At 41.0% G+C, this 20538-nt stretch overlaps 3 protein-coding genes across 4 annotated transcripts; 2 read left to right on the top strand and 1 right to left on the bottom strand.

Annotated features, from left to right (window-relative positions):
- The first annotated feature begins 282 nt into the window (after positions 1-282).
- On the top strand, positions 283-6017 carry LOC306745056 (small ribosomal subunit protein mS29-like). Its single transcript, XM_079227787.1, has 13 exons — positions 283-396; positions 596-637; positions 1466-1579; positions 1746-1847; positions 1971-2079; positions 2176-2268; positions 2355-2485; positions 2976-3056; positions 4363-4527; positions 4618-4677; positions 4766-4855; positions 5571-5688; positions 5784-6017. Exons 2-13 carry the CDS (start codon positions 599-601, stop codon positions 5867-5869), a joined length of 1188 nt encoding a protein of 395 aa, XP_079083913.1. The 5' UTR covers positions 283-396; positions 596-598; the 3' UTR covers positions 5870-6017.
- A 489-nt stretch (positions 6018-6506) lies between these two features.
- Positions 6507-11269, top strand: gba1 (glucosylceramidase beta 1). Of its 2 annotated transcripts, none has more exons than XM_079227778.1 (12): positions 6507-6576; positions 6772-6846; positions 6964-7155; positions 7241-7387; positions 7703-7836; positions 7915-8087; positions 8181-8270; positions 8356-8503; positions 9334-9558; positions 9996-10159; positions 10259-10375; positions 10732-11269. In XM_079227778.1, the coding sequence occupies exons 2-12, from the start codon at positions 6777-6779 to the stop codon at positions 10835-10837; spliced, it is 1566 nt and encodes a 521-aa protein (XP_079083904.1). In that variant the 5' UTR covers positions 6507-6576; positions 6772-6776; the 3' UTR covers positions 10838-11269. The 2 variants fall into 2 exon arrangements, with proteins under 2 accessions (XP_079083904.1, XP_079083903.1); XM_079227777.1 differs by having other exon boundaries at positions 6509-6576; positions 6755-6846.
- A 110-nt stretch (positions 11270-11379) lies between these two features.
- rnf115a (ring finger protein 115a) lies at positions 11380-18119 on the bottom strand. Its single transcript, XM_079227612.1, has 9 exons — positions 18013-18119; positions 15697-15755; positions 15393-15447; positions 14875-15158; positions 14638-14706; positions 14470-14542; positions 14298-14391; positions 13463-13578; positions 11380-12615 (listed from the first exon to the last, which is right to left on the bottom strand). Exons 1-9 carry the CDS (start codon positions 18088-18090, stop codon positions 12496-12498), a joined length of 948 nt encoding a protein of 315 aa, XP_079083738.1. The 5' UTR covers positions 18091-18119; the 3' UTR covers positions 11380-12495.
- Between the last annotated feature and the right edge of the window lie 2419 nt (positions 18120-20538).

Consider the following 20538-nt stretch of genomic DNA (forward strand, 5'->3'; position numbering starts at 1 on the left):
ATTTGGTTCAAAAGACAAAAGTTGGCAACATCTCCCATGAATCCTTTCAAGAGGTGTGTTTTGTGCTTGAAAAGAGCACCCTCCTTCTCAAACAGTTAATTATGTCGGGGCTGTCACAACTAACATCATTCATTAATATTATTACAGGTGAAATGTGTCAAAGTATAACAAACTCCATTTTCTTCACTTCTCGCGCCTCCTGATTGGCTACAAAGGTTTGTGATGGTGTAACGTCACTTCCGGCTGCGAGCTGCATGATGGCGGTCCCCATGACAGATCTGGCACATTGATTTGGAGGTGTGACGTTTACCCTTCTCCTTCGTCCGCTCCGGGGACATTTGATCAGTAGATGATCTGAACCGACATCGTCGTGAGTGAATCTGAACTGAATCGCAGGTAAAGTGCAACACACGTTTCCTCCGCGCTGCTCACGTTGCCTGTTAGAGACGTGCTGGGGACCGCAGCTAGCTTAGCGGCTAGCTGCGTGTTTACGCAAGGTTAAAGGACACTGGTGTGTTTTTACACACTACCTGGTTCATTGGCACCTGCGACCCCTGAACTATAACTTAAAGTGGTCTCGTGCTCCTTGTTTCAGATCATGGCGCTGCACAGACTGTCCTTCAGATTCCGGCACACGGTGAGAGCCCTTTAGGTTTGAGTACTTTGGGAGGAGCTGCAGACACGTAACATGTGTCTGCACATTGTTTAAAAGATGTGTTTGACCTGGTTCAGCTGCTCGGTTTAGAAAAGCGGGGATGCAAGAATATCTCTGGGACGTTAAACTGGAGCAAAACACCTGTATTGTTTTTTTCAGCGTGTACGTTACATGTTCCGAAAATGCACATTATGTAGTGATTGACAGTCGGTTAATTCATCATGTCAGCCAATACCAAGTTTATGTTTATTTATGCTACACTCATTTGAAAACTGTTTAAAACATTTTCAAAAGGAATATCAAGCAAAGCAAATTGCACATTTTCAATCCAGAGCATTACTGCATATTTCACTAATAATGATGAATAAAAAAACAGATCTTAGAGGTGTCTATGTGCTCAGTTAAGATTCAGCATCCAACCTTAAGATGTAGACACTGGATGCGTCCATTCAGTCCCAGAGGACAGAAAGCATCAATTGCATTATTGTTAAATGTTATGCACCGCCCGCCAGGACAAGTTCCTTGTATGTGAAAACATACATGGCAATACAATGGTTCTGATTTTGTCATAATTTTCTAGTAAATTATTCTTTGTAAATTCCCTCTCGATATCCAAGCAATAATGACAGATTAATGTAGATTACAGTAAAAGCTGTTTCACTCGGCTCTCCATCAGTGTATTATTGTGTTGTACTGTGATTTATTAGGTTTATATTTGTTTGAACGTGTCGCATATCAATGCAGCACCATAGGTTCTGTTTAGATTATTGTTCTAGATTCTTAGTATTCATTCTATAATTTTTTTTGTAGGTAACGCATGTGAGGTCCCTTCATGCCAGTGGATGTGGGCGGCAGCAGGAGGCTGTGGCTGTGGCGTCAGAACCGGAGCCGTTTTCAGTTTTCAGAACACAGGAGAATGATCCAGTAAGCAAATCTGACTTGAGCAATCCAAATGTCATCATAATGCTATCAAGCAGAGGGGAACAGAGCACAGCTTCCTAGTTGCAGCAGGTTTATATTCGTAGCAGCAGTTGTCTGCACATTTGCCTGATTTTTAGCTGTTTAACTCACATATTTTATCTCTTTCAAGGCTTGTCAGTCACAGAATCAAATCGGCCAGTATTACACGCTGCCCTCTGCACACATCCGCACTCTGTTCCCTCACGGCCTCCCTCGACGCTATCAACATCAGGTATGTGCGTGACAGCGTGCTCATTATTTTAATCTTACTGGCTCATAAATAGTATTTTGTGGCCTGATTGTTTTTGGTTAAATGTACCATGGCGACAAATGTTTTTTTTAATTGAATTTTTAGACAAAGACGTTTAATGAAGCCTGTGTGATGGTGAGGCAGCCGGCTCTAGAGGTCATCTCTTACCTGAAGAAAGCAGACTACAGTCAACCTTCTCTACGATATTTATTCTGTATCCTTTACAATACGTGATCACAACCACACATGCAGATAATCCTACTCTTGATGCTTCTGATAAACCTGCTGTTCACCTTATCAAGTTGTTCAGATGGGTTGAAGGGCAGTGGGAAGACAATGTCTCTCTGTCACGCACTCCACTTCTGCTACACGCAGGGATGGTTGGTGCTGCATGTTCCTGATGGTGAGACAAAGGCAATCGCAGAAGGGCCTGGCTCCTCCCACTGCACAGAAGGTGACCCTCCTCCATCTCTGTTTTTTCTTATACAGCTCACCTGTGGGTGAAGAACTGCAAAGAGCTGCTGCAGTCCTCCTACAACACCTCTCGCTTTGATCAGCCATTACAAGCCATCGATTGGTTACGCAACTTCAGAATCACCAACGAGCACTTCCTTTCAAAGGTAGGGATCTTTTTACGCAGTGTGCCTTTTAGAAACATCAGGCGATATTTATATAGGTTGCAATTTTACAATATGAGCTTGATGACTGAGTATTCATCGTCAAAATTAAGGCTTGTGGAGTATTACATAATTTGTCACATTATTAACAAGCATGGAGGCATTTATAGACCTAAATGAGCCTTGAAGCATCTTCACAGCAGTTTAGGTCGCATGCTGATATACATAATTAAACTGGTTTATGACACCACCTGAATTTCCCCATATGCACCACTCTCAAAGACAGAGTTTGTAGCACAGTGTCTTTGAATGACCGAGTAGCTATATAACAGTATGATACGGTTTGATGTTATTTGAGAGAAACGTTTTATATTTGAATGTACTGAGGATGCGGCATGTTAAGTACTTTATTGCTCTTTAGCCTGTAGAAAGGAGTGTTGAACATGGTCAATGGAACTGTGCTGTGTATGAAACTATACGGCGTCTGTCCCAGATAAAGACAAAGCAGCGCTATTCATGGACAAAGAGAGAGTTCACTGAGGAGGGAAGTCCACTCGGGCAGCTGGTGGATCAGGTGAGTTTTATCACACAGTCTTTATTTGGGATGCAGTTTTATCTTGTCCTCTGAGACCTTCCCATCAATTTTTTTGGTTTTTGTTAACTATCCATTCCGTAATCTGCCCTACCGATTTCCCCACAGGGGGTCTTTAAAGTTTCATCTTTCACCTTGACTGCGCTTAGTGGTGATCAATAGCCAGTGAACTGAGCATGAGGATGGATCAGCACAATACTTCTGTTCCACACTCACTGACAAAGGCAGAAAAGAGCAGTAGAGTTATGTTCTGTCGGGGAATGTTTCCCCTCTTCCAATCAATCATTCGCTCCATCATGAGAAAAACATATTTTCCGACACTGCTGGTGATACTGTGAGCACGTTGTTTAATTAATTAGATCTGATATTAATAGCCAGCCTCCTGACAGCACATTATTAGACCAAATAAATCAAACCAGTATCAAACCACCTGCTAAAGGAAATGGGGCATGGAATTTCTGTTTGCTCCGACCATAACTCATCGGCTCAGATTTTGACCTACAAAGTTATTTGTTGATACTATACAAAAGAATCCACCGATTTAGCATTTCACTTCTATAACATTGTCTCATGATGGACAATAAAATAGAGATAACCTTTTTTATTCCATACATTGTTCTTGTCAAAACCTGATGCCTACATGGCTCACTATTAGGGTTGTATTGGTTTACCAATATCATGGCATACTGACTGTTATCATATCATTGTAGATTTGCTTATCTACGGTATTGAAGTGAGTTGAGGATACACACAGGAGCAGTCTGGCTGCGCTGTCACAGCTATTTCGCTCCTATAGTCATCAGACATTATTGTAAAAGCTATTTTAGTATTTAATTTAACATGCTATAGTGACGCAAATATGTGAAATAGCTATATCATTTATTTATGTAATATATTACACTTACATGCTTTTAACAGGTTTATAATTCTGTTTATTATAATTCTGTTCTCATTCCTTTAAGGGTCATTGTAACTGATTAATATAATGTTGATACAGTGAAACATGATATTTTCTGAGATGGTACCATCAGATCGTGCTGTGAAAATCTCCTTCTGTTACAACCCACAATGCAACTCCACTGTCAACGGTTGAGTTGGAGATTTGAGTGCGTGTCGCTCGTAGCAGCAAATGTACGAGCTGATGCGTATTATACAACTTTTTTCAAACATGCAGTAGTACCCTTCAAGACCTGTAAGCAGACTTTGATGTGTTGAATCCGTGGAGTTGCCATTTAGTTGCTTTCAAGAGCTCGTCATCAGGGGTCTGATGGAGTTTCTGTTGCTGTAGGGTATATCTCGTGTGAAGAGCAGCAGTGATGTGGTGGGGGCGGTGATGAGGGAGCTGAGGACGCAAAGCGGGCAGCCAGACTCAGACTTCCGCCTGGCTGTGGCTGTGGATGGTGTCAACGCCCTGTGGGGAAGATCCACCATCAAGAAGGAGGATAAGAGCGCTGTGAGGAAACCCATAGACAATCCTGTCATGTCTCATTTTTGTCTTCATGCTTCTCCTTCAGCTTGTGTCTCTCTTTCTTACTGTCATCAGGTGGAGCCAGAGGAGCTCACTTTGGTTTATAACCTGAGAAAGCTGATGACGAGTGGCTGGGTAAGGGAACTGCATGCCGATTACCACAGATACATGATATTACATCTCAGATTTTCTACCCCATTAGCATTCACTCTTTTTGTCTCAGACTGGAGGCGCCATCATCACTACTCTGTCTCAGACGGGGTCTCTCTACACTTCAAAGTCTTCCTACTTGCCTCAAGAGCTGCTGGGAGAGGTCAGAGATCATTTTATTCTACATAATAATCTGTAGCACTCGGCCTCGAGCTCGGACAGCAGATTAGTCTTTCCGTCTCTTTTCTAACTTCATTCATAGTTGCATTTCTGAACAGAAACCTCATCGTCAATACATCCCGATCCCGTCTACCTTGTTCATTTAGTTTTATGCCAAAAGCTGTACCTGTTTGCAGTGTTATACCAGTGGTCTCGTTGTTGCAGTATGCTGTTACATTATTTATAGCGGCCATATTCTTTTGATATCTGCATGTCATAAAATCAATTTTGGCGTCGTATAACATTCTTGTCTTACCCTTCAAAAAATGCTATAGATGCTATATTTGCATAATATGAATAATTTAGACCTCTGTTATTTATCCCTGATTAGAGACTTAAAAATGATATGTATAGAAAACTTTCAACTAAAGTTTGTCCCTTACTTTAAAAACATTCAGGAATTTTTATTGTTTATCTTATCAACAATTTTCTCAACGCTGCATTTAAAATAAGTATGAATATCTCAATTTATTTGAATTAGTAACTGGGCCTGTGGTGCTTTATATATGATGATATATTTGTCTGTATTTTCTGATTCATGTGTGAGTTTGTGATTCATTTAATCAAAAAAGTGTTTAGACGTTCTTTCCTGAACATGCTTTTTAAATCGATGTTTGATGTCACATATGTTGACTTCCTGTCTGGGTTTTGCTCATCAGAGGGGGTTTGACAGCATGGACCCGCTCGTCCCGGTGTCGGTGCCCAACTACAGCGAGAAGGAGTTTGAGAGCAGTTACCTCTATTTTATGGACCGCCAGTGGCTGCAGCATCCGCAGAGTGAGTGATGATACTGTGAATGCTTTTCTTATACAACAAAAATGTTTTTAAGTGATGCTGTTTTAGTAACTTAAAATATTTTTCTCCCTCATCAGGTCGAACAGAAGAAGGAAAGAAAGAACTCATCTTTTTGAGCAACAGAAACCCATCGATGTTGGACAGAATTTGTGCCTTCCTATGAAGTTACATAAAGATTTAAAACAAACACACACACATAAATATCACACACACAAATATCAGTGTCCTAGAAATACATAAATATACAAATGTCCATACCTTTTAATATGTGTAAATTATGATGCATGTGTGTAACTTTGATAATAAAATGTTGAATAAAATAAAAAAAGGAGAAAAAACTTGAATTCAACATCCAGTCTTTAATTGCAAGTAGTTCTGTCATGAAAGCCAGATAGACGCCTTGGAAGAAGATTGAATCACTATAGGAATCTGAAAAACATTATTTAGGAATGAAAAGATATTATCTGCCACTTAGTTAATCTCTTTATGTGTGATAGAGATGGGTAAACTGGGAGAGAAAGGGATGCAAAAATCGTCTTAAATCTCTATTTTAAGAGGTCTTGTGTTTTAGTTTGACAACGATATTACAATTTTCCCAAATAAAAACAAAACTATACTAAAACATGTTCAAAAGACGTTTTATGGGCTTTGTCAGCGTCTAGAAACAAAACACCTTGTATGAGAGGGTCTGTGACGTCACGCTTTTATGGCCAAACGCCACCTGGTGGCGGTTCAGATTCTTGCACAGTTGTTCACGTGACACTTTACAAGGTCACATGACTGGCCAAAAACACATTGGATCGCAGAAACGAAGTGGACGGAGGAAACGCTGGTATGGCAGATCGGTCAAAGTTGAAGTGACGGCCGAGTGTGAGTTTGTTTTTAATTTCTGTCTGCGTCCACTGATGTGAGACGATCTCCTCAGAGCTCTGACGACTTGACAATACAATGTGATGTCTCAGCTAAATGAATGCAGAAGTTGCGTCTTTATTCACTTGTACTTTACAGTCTGAAGTGCTTCCAGATACTGATTGAATCTGTGTTTTAGATGTTCTTTGTTTCTAGATAAAATGGCGTTGTTGTTGCCATCCCCTGTGCTTTTGGCCCTTGTTTTCCTCACGGCAGAAGTGATCTCTACAGGTAACACAACACAGGTTGTCCCAATGCTTGTATCCTCTTCCTTTGCATGCAATCATACACCTTCTGTTCACCAGCACAGACGGAAAATCATATTGCTGTGACTTCTTCTCCTTCCAGAAAGCAATGCATGTGTTGCTAGAAACTTTGGCTATGACTCTGTGGTGTGTGAGTGTAACTCGACCTACTGTGACAGTGTGGGCCCAGTCACTTTGCCCCCACTGGGCCAGTACTCCTCCTACCTGTCCAGCAGGGCTGGCAGCAGACTGGAGGCGGGCCGGGGTCAGGTCCAGGTGAACAGTACCGGTGCAGGTGAGAGATTATGTTGTCTATTGCTGGGCAGTCTGCTGGAGCAGGTGCAGAGCATCTGCCTCACCTCTTTATGGATCTCTTTCAGGCCTCAGGTTGACAATCGTTCCCTACCAGAAGTACCAGAAGATCAGGGGATTCGGTGGAGCTATGACCGATGCAGCAGCCATTAACATACTGTCTCTTTCTGCTGGTGCACAGGATCAGCTGCTGCGTCAGTACTTCTCCCCCGAAGGTACACTCAGTAAAAGGAATCGCCTAAAAATACACATTTTTATGTGCAATAGCAGGGTGTTGGATCAGAAAAGCACAACGTGCCAACAAATTCCTGGGATAAGATAAACATTTGTTATTCTTGTTTCTTTCTTTATTTCTTTATTTATTCATGACTGTTTGTAATACACATGTTTTTATTTGAAACACAATCACATTAAAATGATAGCTGTATTCTGGGATCAACTGCTAATATTTATTATGTGCTCAAAACAAAAAGCAAACAACGATTAAATCTGAAGGTCGCTGAATGATTATGTTGCTGTGTCTCTGGCAGGCATCGGCTACAGCGTGGTGCGCGTCCCAATGGCCAGCTGTGACTTCTCCACCCGCCTGTACACATATGCTGACACACCTGGAGACTACAACCTGGACAATTTCACACTGGCCCCTGAGGACATCAAGATGAAGGTCCTTCTCTTCTCCTACTCTCTCGCATACACATGTCCATCACTCCGTCGCTCTAATCTCTCCTCTTCCTCCTCTCAGATCCCTCTCCTGCAGCGAGCTCAGGCCTTATCTCCTGGCCCCCTGTCTCTGCTGGCCAGCGCCTGGAGCGCCCCCGCCTGGATGAAAACTAACGGTGCTCTCATAGGAAAGGGCTCCCTGAAGGGCCAGCCTGGGGGCAAGGAGCACAAAACCTGGGCTCAGTACTACATCAGGTGACACGTGGGGCTTTACTTTAATGCAATGTCACATGCTTTTTTTTACAAGGGGAAATTATTCTGATGGTTGCTATTTTTCTTTCCCCTCAGGTTCCTTGAGGAATATGCTAAATATAACTTGACCTTCTGGGCTTTGACAACGGGGAATGAGCCCTCTGCAGGACAGATGACAAACTACAGGTTTCTCCTCACATTATATTACACCAAATTAACCATCACCATGGATCATAAATTGCACAACAGATTGAAAAGTATCTTATTGCAGTTTCCAGGCTCTTGGCTTCACTCCTGAGGAGCAGAGGGACTGGGTGGCTCTGGACCTGGGCCCTGCCCTGCATGCTTCTTCACACCCACGCACACACGTCCTCATCCTGGATGACAACCGCCTGCTGCTGCCTCACTGGGCCAAAGTGGTGAGTCCAAGGACGGAGAGATAGTGGGTAAAGTCATGGGAAAGTTTGTTATACCTGAGGCTGGTGTTGCAGGCAAAGAATTTGGATTTTCAACATAAATCAGTGCAAGAAAGGAAACTATAGTAAACACAAATAAAAGATCTTAGCATGGTAAGTTATTATAATGTTTGGTACAATACAAGATACGTTCAACAAAATAATGAAGATATCAAGTAAGAAGCAAGTGTTTGGGTATAGCTGAAGAAAAGTGTTGTCACCTACCAGCTGCAGGAATACAGGACTTTGTATTTACTCTTTATTCTCTGGAGGAAAGATACTAAAACTATCAGAAGGCATCAACCTGAAGAAAGGGGTTTGTTTTGTGCAGCAGCCGAGACTTTATCTTGTCAGGGCTGCAACTAAGGATTGTTTTATATCTTATTATATTACACAGTTCTTCTCAGTAATATATCATATCATTCCTAATGTTATAATCAATAACATTAATGCAGCCGGGACTGAATGAGCATCTTGAAACGTAAGGATGGATTAACCAATAAAAAATGATAAATTAAGTTACGTTGTTGCTAAAATTGTAGCTACAATCCACTGTTGCATCGGACTCAAGACTGACCGCCTGCATTCACATAAAAAAATATTTAACTGACAAACTTTACCTTCAACAACAGGCAAGAGAATACAATTACTCTTTAGTTCCATATGAGGCCTTTTTTTGAAGAGGAAGAAACTAAATTTAATGTGTTTATGTACCTGCAGATATCCTGAAAGGGGAGGACAAAGTCATTTCCCCGCATGCATTTTAGGTGTTTTATTTTGTACTTTCCCTCCAGGTCCTAAATGATATTCATGCAGGAAGGTTCATTCATGGCGTGGCAGTTCACTGGTACATGGACAGCCTCGTCCCAGCAGAGATAAGCCTGGGAGTCATCCATCATCTCTACCCAGAGTATTACCTGTTTGCCACAGAGGCCTGTTCAGGCTGGAGCGCACTAGACAGAGGGGTGAAGCTGGGTAGCTGGGACCGGGCGGAACAGTACGCACATGACATTATAGAGGTAAGATCATCTTATCTGTTACATGAGGCTTGTTCAGTCAGATCCACTGTGACAGATTTGACAAGCTGTGAGCTTTTGCTGAAAGGTGAATCACCTCCCTCGATGCGACGGTGCAGGTTTACAAGTTGCTGCACACAGTTTTCAGAAATTACCCGCAGGCCATCAAAGCATGCTGGAACTGGTGTTTTGTTTCTTCTTTCTTCACTCTCTCCCAAATGAAATTGGACTCCCTCCATTCTATGTATTTTGCATGGCGGCATTCAGCCTCTAGATATCTTGAGAGTCAGGAGGGATTTGTTTGTGTAGACGTGCGGTTCCTTGTGGCATTTAAACAAAGTACCAGTCCAATTAATTAATTTAAACAAAACAACACCTCTTCGTGCAAAGTTGCAAAGCACAGACTAGATGCTGAACTGTCTGTGTTTTCCCCTCGGCAGGACCTAAATCACTATGTGGTGGGTTGGACTGACTGGAACCTGGCATTGGATCAGACTGGTGGGCCAAACTGGGTTAAAAACTTTGTGGACAGCCCTGTTATAGTGGATGCACAGCGGGATGTCTTTTACAAGCAGCCTAGCTTCTACAGCATGGCCCACTTCAGGTATTAAACTGGCTCTCACATGATCTTTTTTCACACTGAATGGCTTTTTTCACATGTTCCATCATTACCAGGTCTAATGAGATCTTCCTTTGTATCCAGTAAGTTCCTGTGGGAAGGGTCTCAGAGAGTGGGAGTGTCCACCAGTCAGGAAACAGAGCTGGAATACTCTGCCTTTGTCAGACCAGATGGCTCAGTAGTGCTCATCATACTCAACAGGTACGTGATGTTTTTATGTGCAAATGACAAGACATTCTTTGTACTTAACTGTGTACTTTTTTTAGGTAGGGCTGAACAATGTTAAAAAAAAAATGTAATTGCCATTATTTTCCCGTATCTTTAAATTGCGTTATGATTTGTAATATTCGAGGGAATGATCGTTTTTACACCATTATACTCATTCTAAAACATGTTTAAATGATTATGGCAGTATTTTTGCAGAGATATGTACCAGACCAAGATGTAGTTTAGGTCTGTAGAATATGTTGTGTAGGCCAGGACAACTACTTTACCTCATATCGTGCTATCTGAACAATTTCATTCAAATTTTGATTAATTGTGCGGCCCATTTGTAGGTCATCATCAGTGATCCAGTTTGAAGTCGGGGATCTCGCTGTGGGCTACATCTCCTCCACTGCACCGGCTCACTCCTTGCTCACACTGGCTTGGAACACACACTGATCATTAATACAAGTTCACAAACACCTCGACCACATGACAAATGTTTTATGCACATTTCATGTTGAAAACCTCCTTAGCAAAGCTTGTGTTACTCTGAATGTGTTGTTTCTATTAAGCCACTCACCCACATTTGTATAATCTGCCGTGCTTTTCTGCACAGCTTTAGTGATTTCAGTAGTCACTAAAATTAACTTCAAACATGAATAACTTAAAATCATTTGATTTTCCTTCAAAAGCCATTTTATGCAGTCTTATTGGGAACCTGAAAGTAATGAATGTATCAGTTCACCTGACTAACCTGAGCCAGAGTGTAACTACGGCCTTGATTTCCAGCTAATAAGATGCTTCAAGTGTCATATTGAAGCAAGTGTCATATGACATAAATAATGTACAGAAATTGTAAATGCCTTTTGTTGCCATTTCCTTTTAAATAAAGCGCAAATAATTTTGTTATTCCACATAAGTATTTTTGGGTACAATCACCCAGGGTTGAGAACAAATGCCGTAAATAAGAGGGTGAGAACAATGAAAATTCAACTATGACCATTTTTGTCAATTTATTAATACATCATAGACATTTTTTTCATATATAATATACAGTTTGATAACCAGGTAATTTCACATTTGTGTCTCCATTCTCAAAGTTTTTTTTCCTTTGCAAACCATAAGTTGTTGGACTAAAATTATTTACATCAAAAAAAGTGATAATAAAAAAAAAAAAAAGTGAAACAAAAGACAGTCATAAACGGAGGAATAAAACGACAGAGGGATGCCATCTGTTTATAATATATATACACCAGGAGGACTGTTTTAATCTAATAGACGAGAGTGGGACAATTTTATTCCCTTACTGGTATATTTTCTTTTACCCGTAAGGTGTAAGGAATCTCTTGCGCTCATTCAATGTCACAGCTTCCATTTGTGGCCATTAAACAGCAGCGACTCAACAGGATTCCTAAAAAAAAAAAACTGTTCTTTTATTGAAGTACACTACAGAGAGTGGACCCAATAACATGAACACCTTTACAATGCAATCCAATAATACGCCACCAGAATAAATGATCAGAGTTCAATCAAGATCTTCCCTAAAAAAAAAAAATCTCAAAAAATTGATATACCTTTCATGAACATAACATGTATTGCAGGGTTATAGGTGTTCATGTTAAGTCCAGACCCTGTAGATGCTAAATGAGTGAAGGTAACCCCAACAGTATTCCCAAATACCATATAGGGCTCAGTAATAGGATTTAGCAAATTTTCTGAGTAAAGAGGGCATGATGTGATATAAAGACTGGAATTTCCCCACAATAGTGGATTGCAGCAGTGCATTTCAAGAAAGGTGGAGTTTGCTTTAGAGGTGGAAGTAGAGAAGACATAGGCTTGATCATCATCATCAATCAAGGCTGGTTTTTATGAGGCTAAAATAAAGAGGAGATCTCCCAGACCTCAACTGACTGTTAAGACGTCTGTACGGGTATCTGTATACATGGTTGAGGAGAAAGGCTTTAAAATAGAAAAATGAAAAGTACAAAAAATATCAGACTGAGATGATTAAGACGGCAAAAGAGATGAAAAGAGGAAAGTGATAAGCGCTTTGTCTTCTCGGTGTGTTGTTGGATGTGGGCGAGGATAACCGAGGGATGAGACGGGTGGGTGTCTCAGAAGGACCATCTCTCCTGTGTGCGGGGGTCCATGGAGAGGGTGGGGGACTCTGATGGGGGCTGGCTGCTGCTGTCTTCTCCGTTCAAACTCTTCCTACACACTGGACATGTGTCATGCTGAGTGGCCACAGAACAGAATATAGACAACATTAGAGTTGTTTTAAAAGTTAACTCGTTATTATAGTCTTATCAGGCTGCCAGGGTCTTTCTGTCTGGTCAGCCAATAGAACATTGAATGAAGTGTCTCTTGTGTGTGTTGTAATCCAAGCTTCTCTGTGCTTTGTTCACGTAGCTTGGCCGGCCACGTGTGCCTTTCAAAAGCATGAGTGTGTACCCAACTGGTTAGCTCCCGGTCGCTGCTCTGCACTGCGCTCATACAGCCGACAACGCCGTCCCAACCAACTGCGTGGTCACGGAAGCACAGCGCCCATCCTCGGGTTAACAGCGTTAGCGCTGATGTTTGCATTGTTGGCACCGTTAACTGCCGGCTCAGCCATTGCCATGTGGACGCACTAGATATGCTCTGATTTTAATGCTGCATCTTTAACAATGTATTGTTGATTTTAAATTTGAAAATCTTTCGAGGAAATTCTACGGTTAAGGCTGGGAATGTTTAATATATGTTCTTATTTGATTAAAATGACCAAACCCTACAGTGAACTGAGCCAATTAACTAACAAGTATTTATATTCTGATACAGGTTATTCCCCTAGGCAATTAACCTCCGTTGTTGTCTGAGAACTATTATAAAACACAAATGAGCCACTTCGTAGCACCAGGCAACAATGTTCCTTAATTTAAATAAACAGATGGACATTTTTATTTTGAACAACTTTGGGCATCCAAAGCATGTGTTCAATTTACCTTCAGGTCTTAATACTTGCATGAGCTCTGTGAAGATCTCACAGTATCACATGTCAGATCTATTTTGTGAGTTTGTTAAACCCTCTTTGTTATGACTCACCATTTCCAGCCATGGTACTATACAGTCTGAATGAAAGAAGTGGTTACAGGGTAGCTGTCTGACTGGCTCTCCCACTGCGAAGTCCTCTTTGCACACCGGACATTCCATACAGCAGTCTAGAGGAGCGGAAGAGACATGTTTTAGCAATACCCTCGTGGTTTTTAATGATTTATAGTGTTAATCATCACTGACTTAATGATTTGCTACAGACCAGTTCTTTAGCAGTAACTTTTAACGGTATCAAGCATATTTTTTTATAATTAGTAAAAACAATTCTACAAAAGGATAAATGCCTGACTTCTAAAGACACATGGAGAGTAATTTCTCCAAAGTCAGCTATTGCAAATAGGTAAAATATGACCATATACACAGACGAGAAGTCAAGAAAAACAGATCCACAACACATCATCTAAAAGTAATTTATGGAACACATTGTTGATACTCAAGGTGAATGGATTGTTTGTTCCAAACAGACACAGTTTCAGCGGCTTCACTTGGCAGGCAGCAACAGACTTTATATACTGTATCTAAGCGCTGCACAGACTTCTGAACCAATAAGCATGTATTTACATGATGACCGATCTGTTATTAGTGTTTTATTAGGAGTCCCTGTGTATGCATATATAAGCCCGTAGTTACTAAGAAGTTAGTATGCCTTTTCATACCAACTTAATAATAGATGCGCAAACAGCTGGTCCAACCCAAGGTGTGCATTTAGATAATTGTTTAAACACAGTTATTGCATGCATAAGGTCAAACTCAGTCATGTCCGTGAGCAATATTGCAATTTGTACTTTATTTAAAAAGACAAACAGGAAAATAAGGAATTACTAACCTGCTTGTTCCTGAGAGATATTGACAGTTGGGAGAGAAGAGATCTTCTCTTTCTCTGCTGGAGGAGGTCCTGTGTTCTCCAACTGACCTAGTAACTACACAAGCAAACACATGTGTAAACTGCAGAGCAATTTAAAAGGTGACAGGGACATAAAGTTCTAAGTCTGGTTTACCTGTGTTATCACGGCGTCTAACCCTCCCTGTCCCCAGGCGTAATCGCCTGGGTTAGAGTGCAGCATCCCTGTCCTGAGAGAGTCACAGACACCACAAGCTGATAAGAAATAGCACTTGCACTGTGACGCTAGCACTAACACTGTGATGCTCTTGTAATGACGTCTTACCATGAGAGGGGGGGTGAGCCAGGGACTCCAGAGTTGGCAAATAGGCCGGCAAGAAACTGTTGTACAATCCTGAGAAACAGAGAGAAAATATACAACCGTTAATGTAAATCAACAAAAATAAGAGTAATTAGTATTGTTAGAGCACAAATAGCGCTGTCATTTTTATACGTGGGAATATGCAAGGCGGAGAAGAGAGCCAAGTTGATGGTAAACAAGACTGAACTGCCAGTTACTCACCCCTCCACAGCAGGCGAGCGGTCTGGTCTACTGCTGCCTCTGGACCGGTATCTCCTCTGACTGTGCAAGCGAGGGGGACGTCCTGGTCCCCAGTGGTCCCCGGCTCCTAGTAGACCCCCCATAGGTCCCCCTAGGCCTGCTGGGACTGACCCCCCGATTGGTCCCCCTCCCAACCCCCCCAGGTCACTGAGACCCCCCAAGCGCCCTCCAGGGAGCCGAGGTTCTGAGTCAGGTGTGTCACCGTCTGCTGTAAATGGCCGCTCCAGTAACAACAGGTGCCATAGCTACAGGGGAGGAGACCGGTATGGGTTTGAAGAAAGAGATTTTGGAAAAGTGGGATTACGGGTAGGAACGCAGGCAGGACAATGGGAAAAAAGAGAAAAAAGAAGAAAAAAAAGGTGAGTCAAGAACGGTGCAGGGTAAGAACAAGTTAATTAAAAACATAAATGATTGCAATAAATCCTCTTCGCCCACTTCCCCACCCAATTCTCTCCAAAATCCGTCAAGTCAGCTTCTACCTCTGCAAATTGTGTGGCTGCGTCATCTATCCCGTTAGTGACACCCTCTAGAAGACTGAGAGAAACCGCACACAAGGGACAAAAGACACATTATTAGTAACGGCCATTAAACCCTATACACATGTTCAGGTTTAGTGCTAGCCTGGGACAAAACGGCAGGGTAAGCCGACAAGTTTCTACAGTACAACATCTGTCTTCTTGTTAATAACAACGAGGAAACGGCTCATGTACCTGCTTTTGTTCCAGGCCAACACTAAAAGTGAGAATTATGTTATGTCATAGAATAATAATACATGTCTCCCACCTGGAATCTTCTGTTACTTCCTCTATGAATCCTGAGTCACATCTTGGACATATATACTCCTGAAATATTCACGACAAAGATTAAGTCGCAGTGGAGGGAAACAATGCACATTACATTTTTTCTAGAAAACCAAGATGACATTTTGTTCGACCAACAGTCCACTACCCCAAGATATTCAATTGAAAATGAGTAAAAATCACTTTGAGATGATATAGTTGTAGGATTGTATTATCCAAATGAATAAATTACAAGAAAATATGTATTGAACAAACAAGAAAATTCATGGTTGAGGTTTTTGTTATACACATGTGAAAGGCTGTGTAATGCATGATAAATTAACATAGTTGATTGTTGTTTTTTTTAAGTAATATCTATATCGTATTTGCCAAATTGTGACATAATGATACCTAGAAGAAGAAAAAGAACACTTGGTCTTTGAAGTGAATCATAAAAACATTGTAAAGACATTATGCAGACCATCAACAAAACAAAATCTGTTTGTCTTCGCAAGGATAATATCAGATGTATCTGTCGGCCAGTGTTTTATGAATGGTAATTTAATATACAGCAAAAGTGATAAGAGATTAGACTGATATGTTTGTTATAATACAGGTTGATGAAAAAAGTAGGTTAAAAAATATTTTATAGCATATATTTAAACTCTGTTCTATTTGGAGCTCACAGAATGCTTTTGAAAACAGAACAAAAGAATACCATGCTCACATGACTATATAACATCCTTTACTAGCTTAGTTTACAAACATTTGGGGGATGTAAAACTCTGGCCATGTTTGGAATTGTTTGGAAAACCCCTACAGTAAGTAAAACCTGACAAGTGAGTTGTATGTCATATGCTCATAGAAACGTTATCATACCTGTTGCATAAATGGATATGTGACCCTTTGGGATATAATGTAGTAGTGTGTGGGTGTTGCAGTCAGCTGGCTCAGTGACGACATGCCACAGGATTGAATGTTCTTGAGACAAGCAGGCCAGTTTAGAGTCAATGACGGGGCCGGCTGGAATTACCCTCAACCACACCATAAAAATATGAATTCAGTTGACAGCAGGATAATCTGGTGGATTGAGCTACTGACACAATGACTGCCAGATACATAGAAAATGCCAGTTTATTAGGTACTTTTTGTCCACCTCGTTTATATCAATCAGGATAGACAAAGTAAAACATTAACATATATTAGTGCAGCATCTAACGTCTACTTTCATATTCAGTTAATCTACCAATTATTTTATCATTAAATGGATAATTTATTGGGTTAGTATAATAACGATACAGAAAAATAGCTTGTGTACAAGCAACAGACTTAAACTGAACTATATACATTTTACTTTCATAAAAAGATTATGAAAACCTGGAAATCTTAACATTTGAGATGCTTTGCATTTTACTGAATGACAATTAATAAGTTATCAATATTGTTAAATTTCTCTTCGCCTCATCTTTTAATCAGTTCAGCTCTTGTCAATTTAACACATATAAGTCAGACTGAAAACAGCAGCTTCCAAAATGACCAATACATTGAAATGAACACCGCTCTAAAACGGTGTCAACAAAACCATTATAACCTTCATGAATCTATAGGGTTTAGCACAGAGTGGTTGTGTTCTGCTGGACTGGTTTTAACTAACGCGAGGTGTACCTAATAAACTGGCGATTGGGTGTAAATAGAGAACTAACAAATACAAAGGACCTAGGATATGCGTGTAATATATGCTGCGGTTATTAAAGGCCTGGGAAGATTTGGACCATGTCAGCGTCTCGACATTATGTTACTCTCACTTTTCACTTCACAACTGAAACTGAAAACGACGTGTTTATGTTCCTGAAAATTCCCCAACTCGTCCTGTCAAGGGTGTGTTTTAACAGAAACAACCCTGAAAAAGAAAGTAACCCTAATATCAGTCAGCTAATAGTAATACTGTCTATGTAATTAAATAAGAATAACACAGACCTTCTTCTCTCTGAGCGGTTTCTGTTGTTCAAAACACATCATCCCCAAGCTGTCAAAGCGAGGCGTCAAGCACAGTGCGTTGACCAAACTGTCCGAAACATGCCACCCGGACTAATATCGATGTTTGCTTTTGATGCCTATTGTTGGACAATACATTTGGAGTGTCACAAGTTTTATTTAGAGTTAACAACAACAAACGCCGCTGACTGCTAACTGGCTAGCTAGTGTTTAGCTGTAAGCAAGCGAGCGAAACAATCGGTATTTCGGAAAAAGATTGACTTGTCAACCGCACATTTTGTACAAGAGAGTGTGATGGACAAATACGAGAATGCGTCTGCCTTACCGGGAGTTTAGGGTTCACTTCTCCCTTACAACAGTGACAGAAAAACCGATGCGGTGGAACAGCCGCAGCCTCCGCCATCTTCCCCGGACCAGCACAAACACTGACGTCGGTCCTCCACGAACTGAAGACAGCTGTCCGCCTCCAGCCCGGCATGCACCGCGGCACCGCGGAGCCAATCCAAACGAGCGAAGCTGAACAGCGGAAGTGCTCGTGCGTCGTCTGCTGTGGTTTGTCTACGAGAAGCCGCGTGGATCTAGTTGACTTTCAGTGGGATGCTCAACGCAAGGATTTTACCTCTGTGCTGAAACTTGTCTGTCAGAAAGGTTTGTGAGAAAATACGGAAGTATCAGACTTTTTGGATGACAAAGTGTAAATATTAGCCGTTAACTAGCGAGCTCTATGTAAAGTGGTGCTGTTGCTTTGCTGTCTGCGCAGCAACGTCCGTGTGATTGTAGAAATACGATAACTTACTTCTTATATTTTTAAGTCTAGTCAATCTATCGCTGAACTGCTGGCAGTGGTCACTGTGCGTGTGTGTGTGTGTGTGTGTGTGTGTGTGTGTGTGTGTGTGTGTGTGTGTGTGTGTGCGTGTGCGCGCACCCACTAGCCTTCTGTTTATATTGTTATTGTGTAACGTTGTGACAAACACTAACGTTAACTAACGTTACTCTACCAAACAGACGTTTCTGTACAGTATACTTCTGCATTCAATCAATACACTTATTAATAGACTAGATTAGAAAATAGAAGTATGGGGAATAGGACTGCGGTCAAGTGAGCCCACATCCGCCGAGTGAGCCGCAGTTGCAATTCTAAATGCACCTCTATTCAAGGTGTTACGGTAGAGGGGCCAGCTCAATGTCACAATATTCAAACAGCTATAAAAACAGATCCATAGACTTGTACATAAATATTCCACTGCAGGCTTGTTCAGGGGGACCTCTGCTATGCCCATGTGCATGGCCTCAAAATATTACTGTACAGTTTTGGAGAACATTTAATTCAAAGTCTGCTTGAATTTCATAATAATATTCACAGTTTCACAATATCGCAATATTCAAACAGCTATAAAAACAGATCCATAGACTTGTACATAAATATTCCACTGCAGGCTTGTTCATGGGGACCTCTGCTATGCCCATGTACATGGCCTCAAAATATTACTGTACAGTTTGAGAAAATTGAATTCAAAGTCAGCTTGAATGTCATAATGATATTCATAATTCCCCAATATTCAAACAGCTATAAAAACAGATCCATAGACTTGTACATAAATATTCCACTGCAGTACTGTTCAGGGGGACCTCTGCTATGCCAATTAAGACGTCATATAATATTACGTAGACATTATCAAATTGATCGTCGAAATTGAGAATCAACACTTAATGGAAGCGTTTGTCTTTTTAGTCATTTTGTATAAAGATACATTAATATTAATAGTTATATTGTTAGGGTTCGGCTTTGGCTGGGCTCAAGCGCAGACACAGGGACGTCAAGGTAGGGTGACGGAATGGACTTTATTTACTAAACACAGGTGATTTGGGTATAGCAGGAGTTGAATGCATGTTGAGCGGTGAAGTGAAGGGGCGGCTGGGCAGGAATGCAGGCACGGAATCCTGGGCACAGGGAACAAGAGTTAGTAACAGTCAAAAACAATGTAAAGCATAAGAGTAGTCTAAATCGTTGAGAGGGCTAAAAGAGGCCCAGAGTCAACATACTAATTGAAATGGTGAAATAATCTGGCAACTGGAGAGATGGAGCCAGGGGTATTTAACAGGAAGGACTTGATGAGATGACAGGTGCTGAAGATGATGTGCAGGTGTGGAGATGAGCCCAGGTGCTGTAAGCCCCACCCACGGCACGCACAAACACACACGTAACAGAGACCAACAGGAGACACGAGACACATAAAAAAAACCCCGAAAGGACCGGACTATATGTAAAAAGAGCCCCAAAACCACAAGAAACAATGTTTGTTGATTTATTTGCACAAAATGCATTTCCAATAACATTTGTTGATCAGTTCAGTTTTGTTTTGTTTATCTGCAGGCAGTCGGCATGAAATCACCTGTTACATGCATCACACTGAATCTGAAAAAGAAAAAATGAAACAATTGAATTTGAGAATTTCATTAAAACATGAATTCACCCCAAACGCAAATAGCATCTATTTGCAATGTTTCATTTACTAAACAAATATTTAATTTTATTGTCATGTTCATTGCTTGTAAAATGTTATTTTGATTGACTGACAATCAACTATAGCACAGGTACTATTTAAATTTTACAGCTTCCATGGTACAAATGCAAATAAAATAGCAAGGCAGAGTACATGGACATATCCGAGTGGCTCGGATGGACAATAAAGTCTATTTGGCCAATGTTTTTTTTATTTTTTTGATACACACATTCCTCGAATTTTTTAACAAAATAAACCATTTTGTTTGCATTTCCAAGATTAAAACAAGGGGTGTCCCAATGGCGGAGGGGTGAACCGCGATTATTTATATGGCTCTGGATGGTGAC

The sequence above is a fragment of the Taurulus bubalis genome (genome assembly GCF_910589615.1).
Source record: "Taurulus bubalis genome assembly, chromosome: 12".
NCBI classification, from domain to species: Eukaryota; Metazoa; Chordata; class Actinopteri; order Perciformes; family Cottidae; genus Taurulus; species Taurulus bubalis.

Excerpts from the sequence above, each read along its gene's own strand:
- LOC306745056 (XM_079227787.1), top strand. The coding sequence starts at position 599 with ATGGCGCTGCACAGACTGTCCTTCAGATTCCGGCACACG. Across the intron at positions 1,580-1,745 it reads GAACACAGGAGAATGATCCA|GCTTGTCAGTCACAGAATCA; the intron begins GTAAGCAAATCT and ends ATCTCTTTCAAG. Across the intron at positions 4,528-4,617 it reads AGAAGGAGGATAAGAGCGCT|GTGGAGCCAGAGGAGCTCAC; the intron begins GTGAGGAAACCC and ends TACTGTCATCAG.
- gba1 (XM_079227778.1), top strand. The coding sequence starts at position 6,777 with ATGGCGTTGTTGTTGCCATCCCCTGTGCTTTTGGCCCTTGTTTTCCTC. Across the intron at positions 7,388-7,702 it reads TCAGTACTTCTCCCCCGAAG|GCATCGGCTACAGCGTGGTG; the intron begins GTACACTCAGTA and ends TGTCTCTGGCAG. Across the intron at positions 9,559-9,995 it reads ACGCACATGACATTATAGAG|GACCTAAATCACTATGTGGT; the intron begins GTAAGATCATCT and ends TCCCCTCGGCAG.
- rnf115a (XM_079227612.1), bottom strand. The coding sequence starts at position 18,090 with ATGGCGGAGGCTGCGGCTGTTCCACCGCATCGGTTTTTCTGTCACTGT. Across the intron at positions 15,756-18,012 it reads AAGTGAACCCTAAACTCCCG|GAGTATATATGTCCAAGATG; the intron begins GTAAGGCAGACG and ends TGAATATTTCAG. Across the intron at positions 15,159-15,392 it reads CAGCCACACAATTTGCAGAG|CTATGGCACCTGTTGTTACT; the intron begins GTAGAAGCTGAC and ends CCTCCCCTGTAG.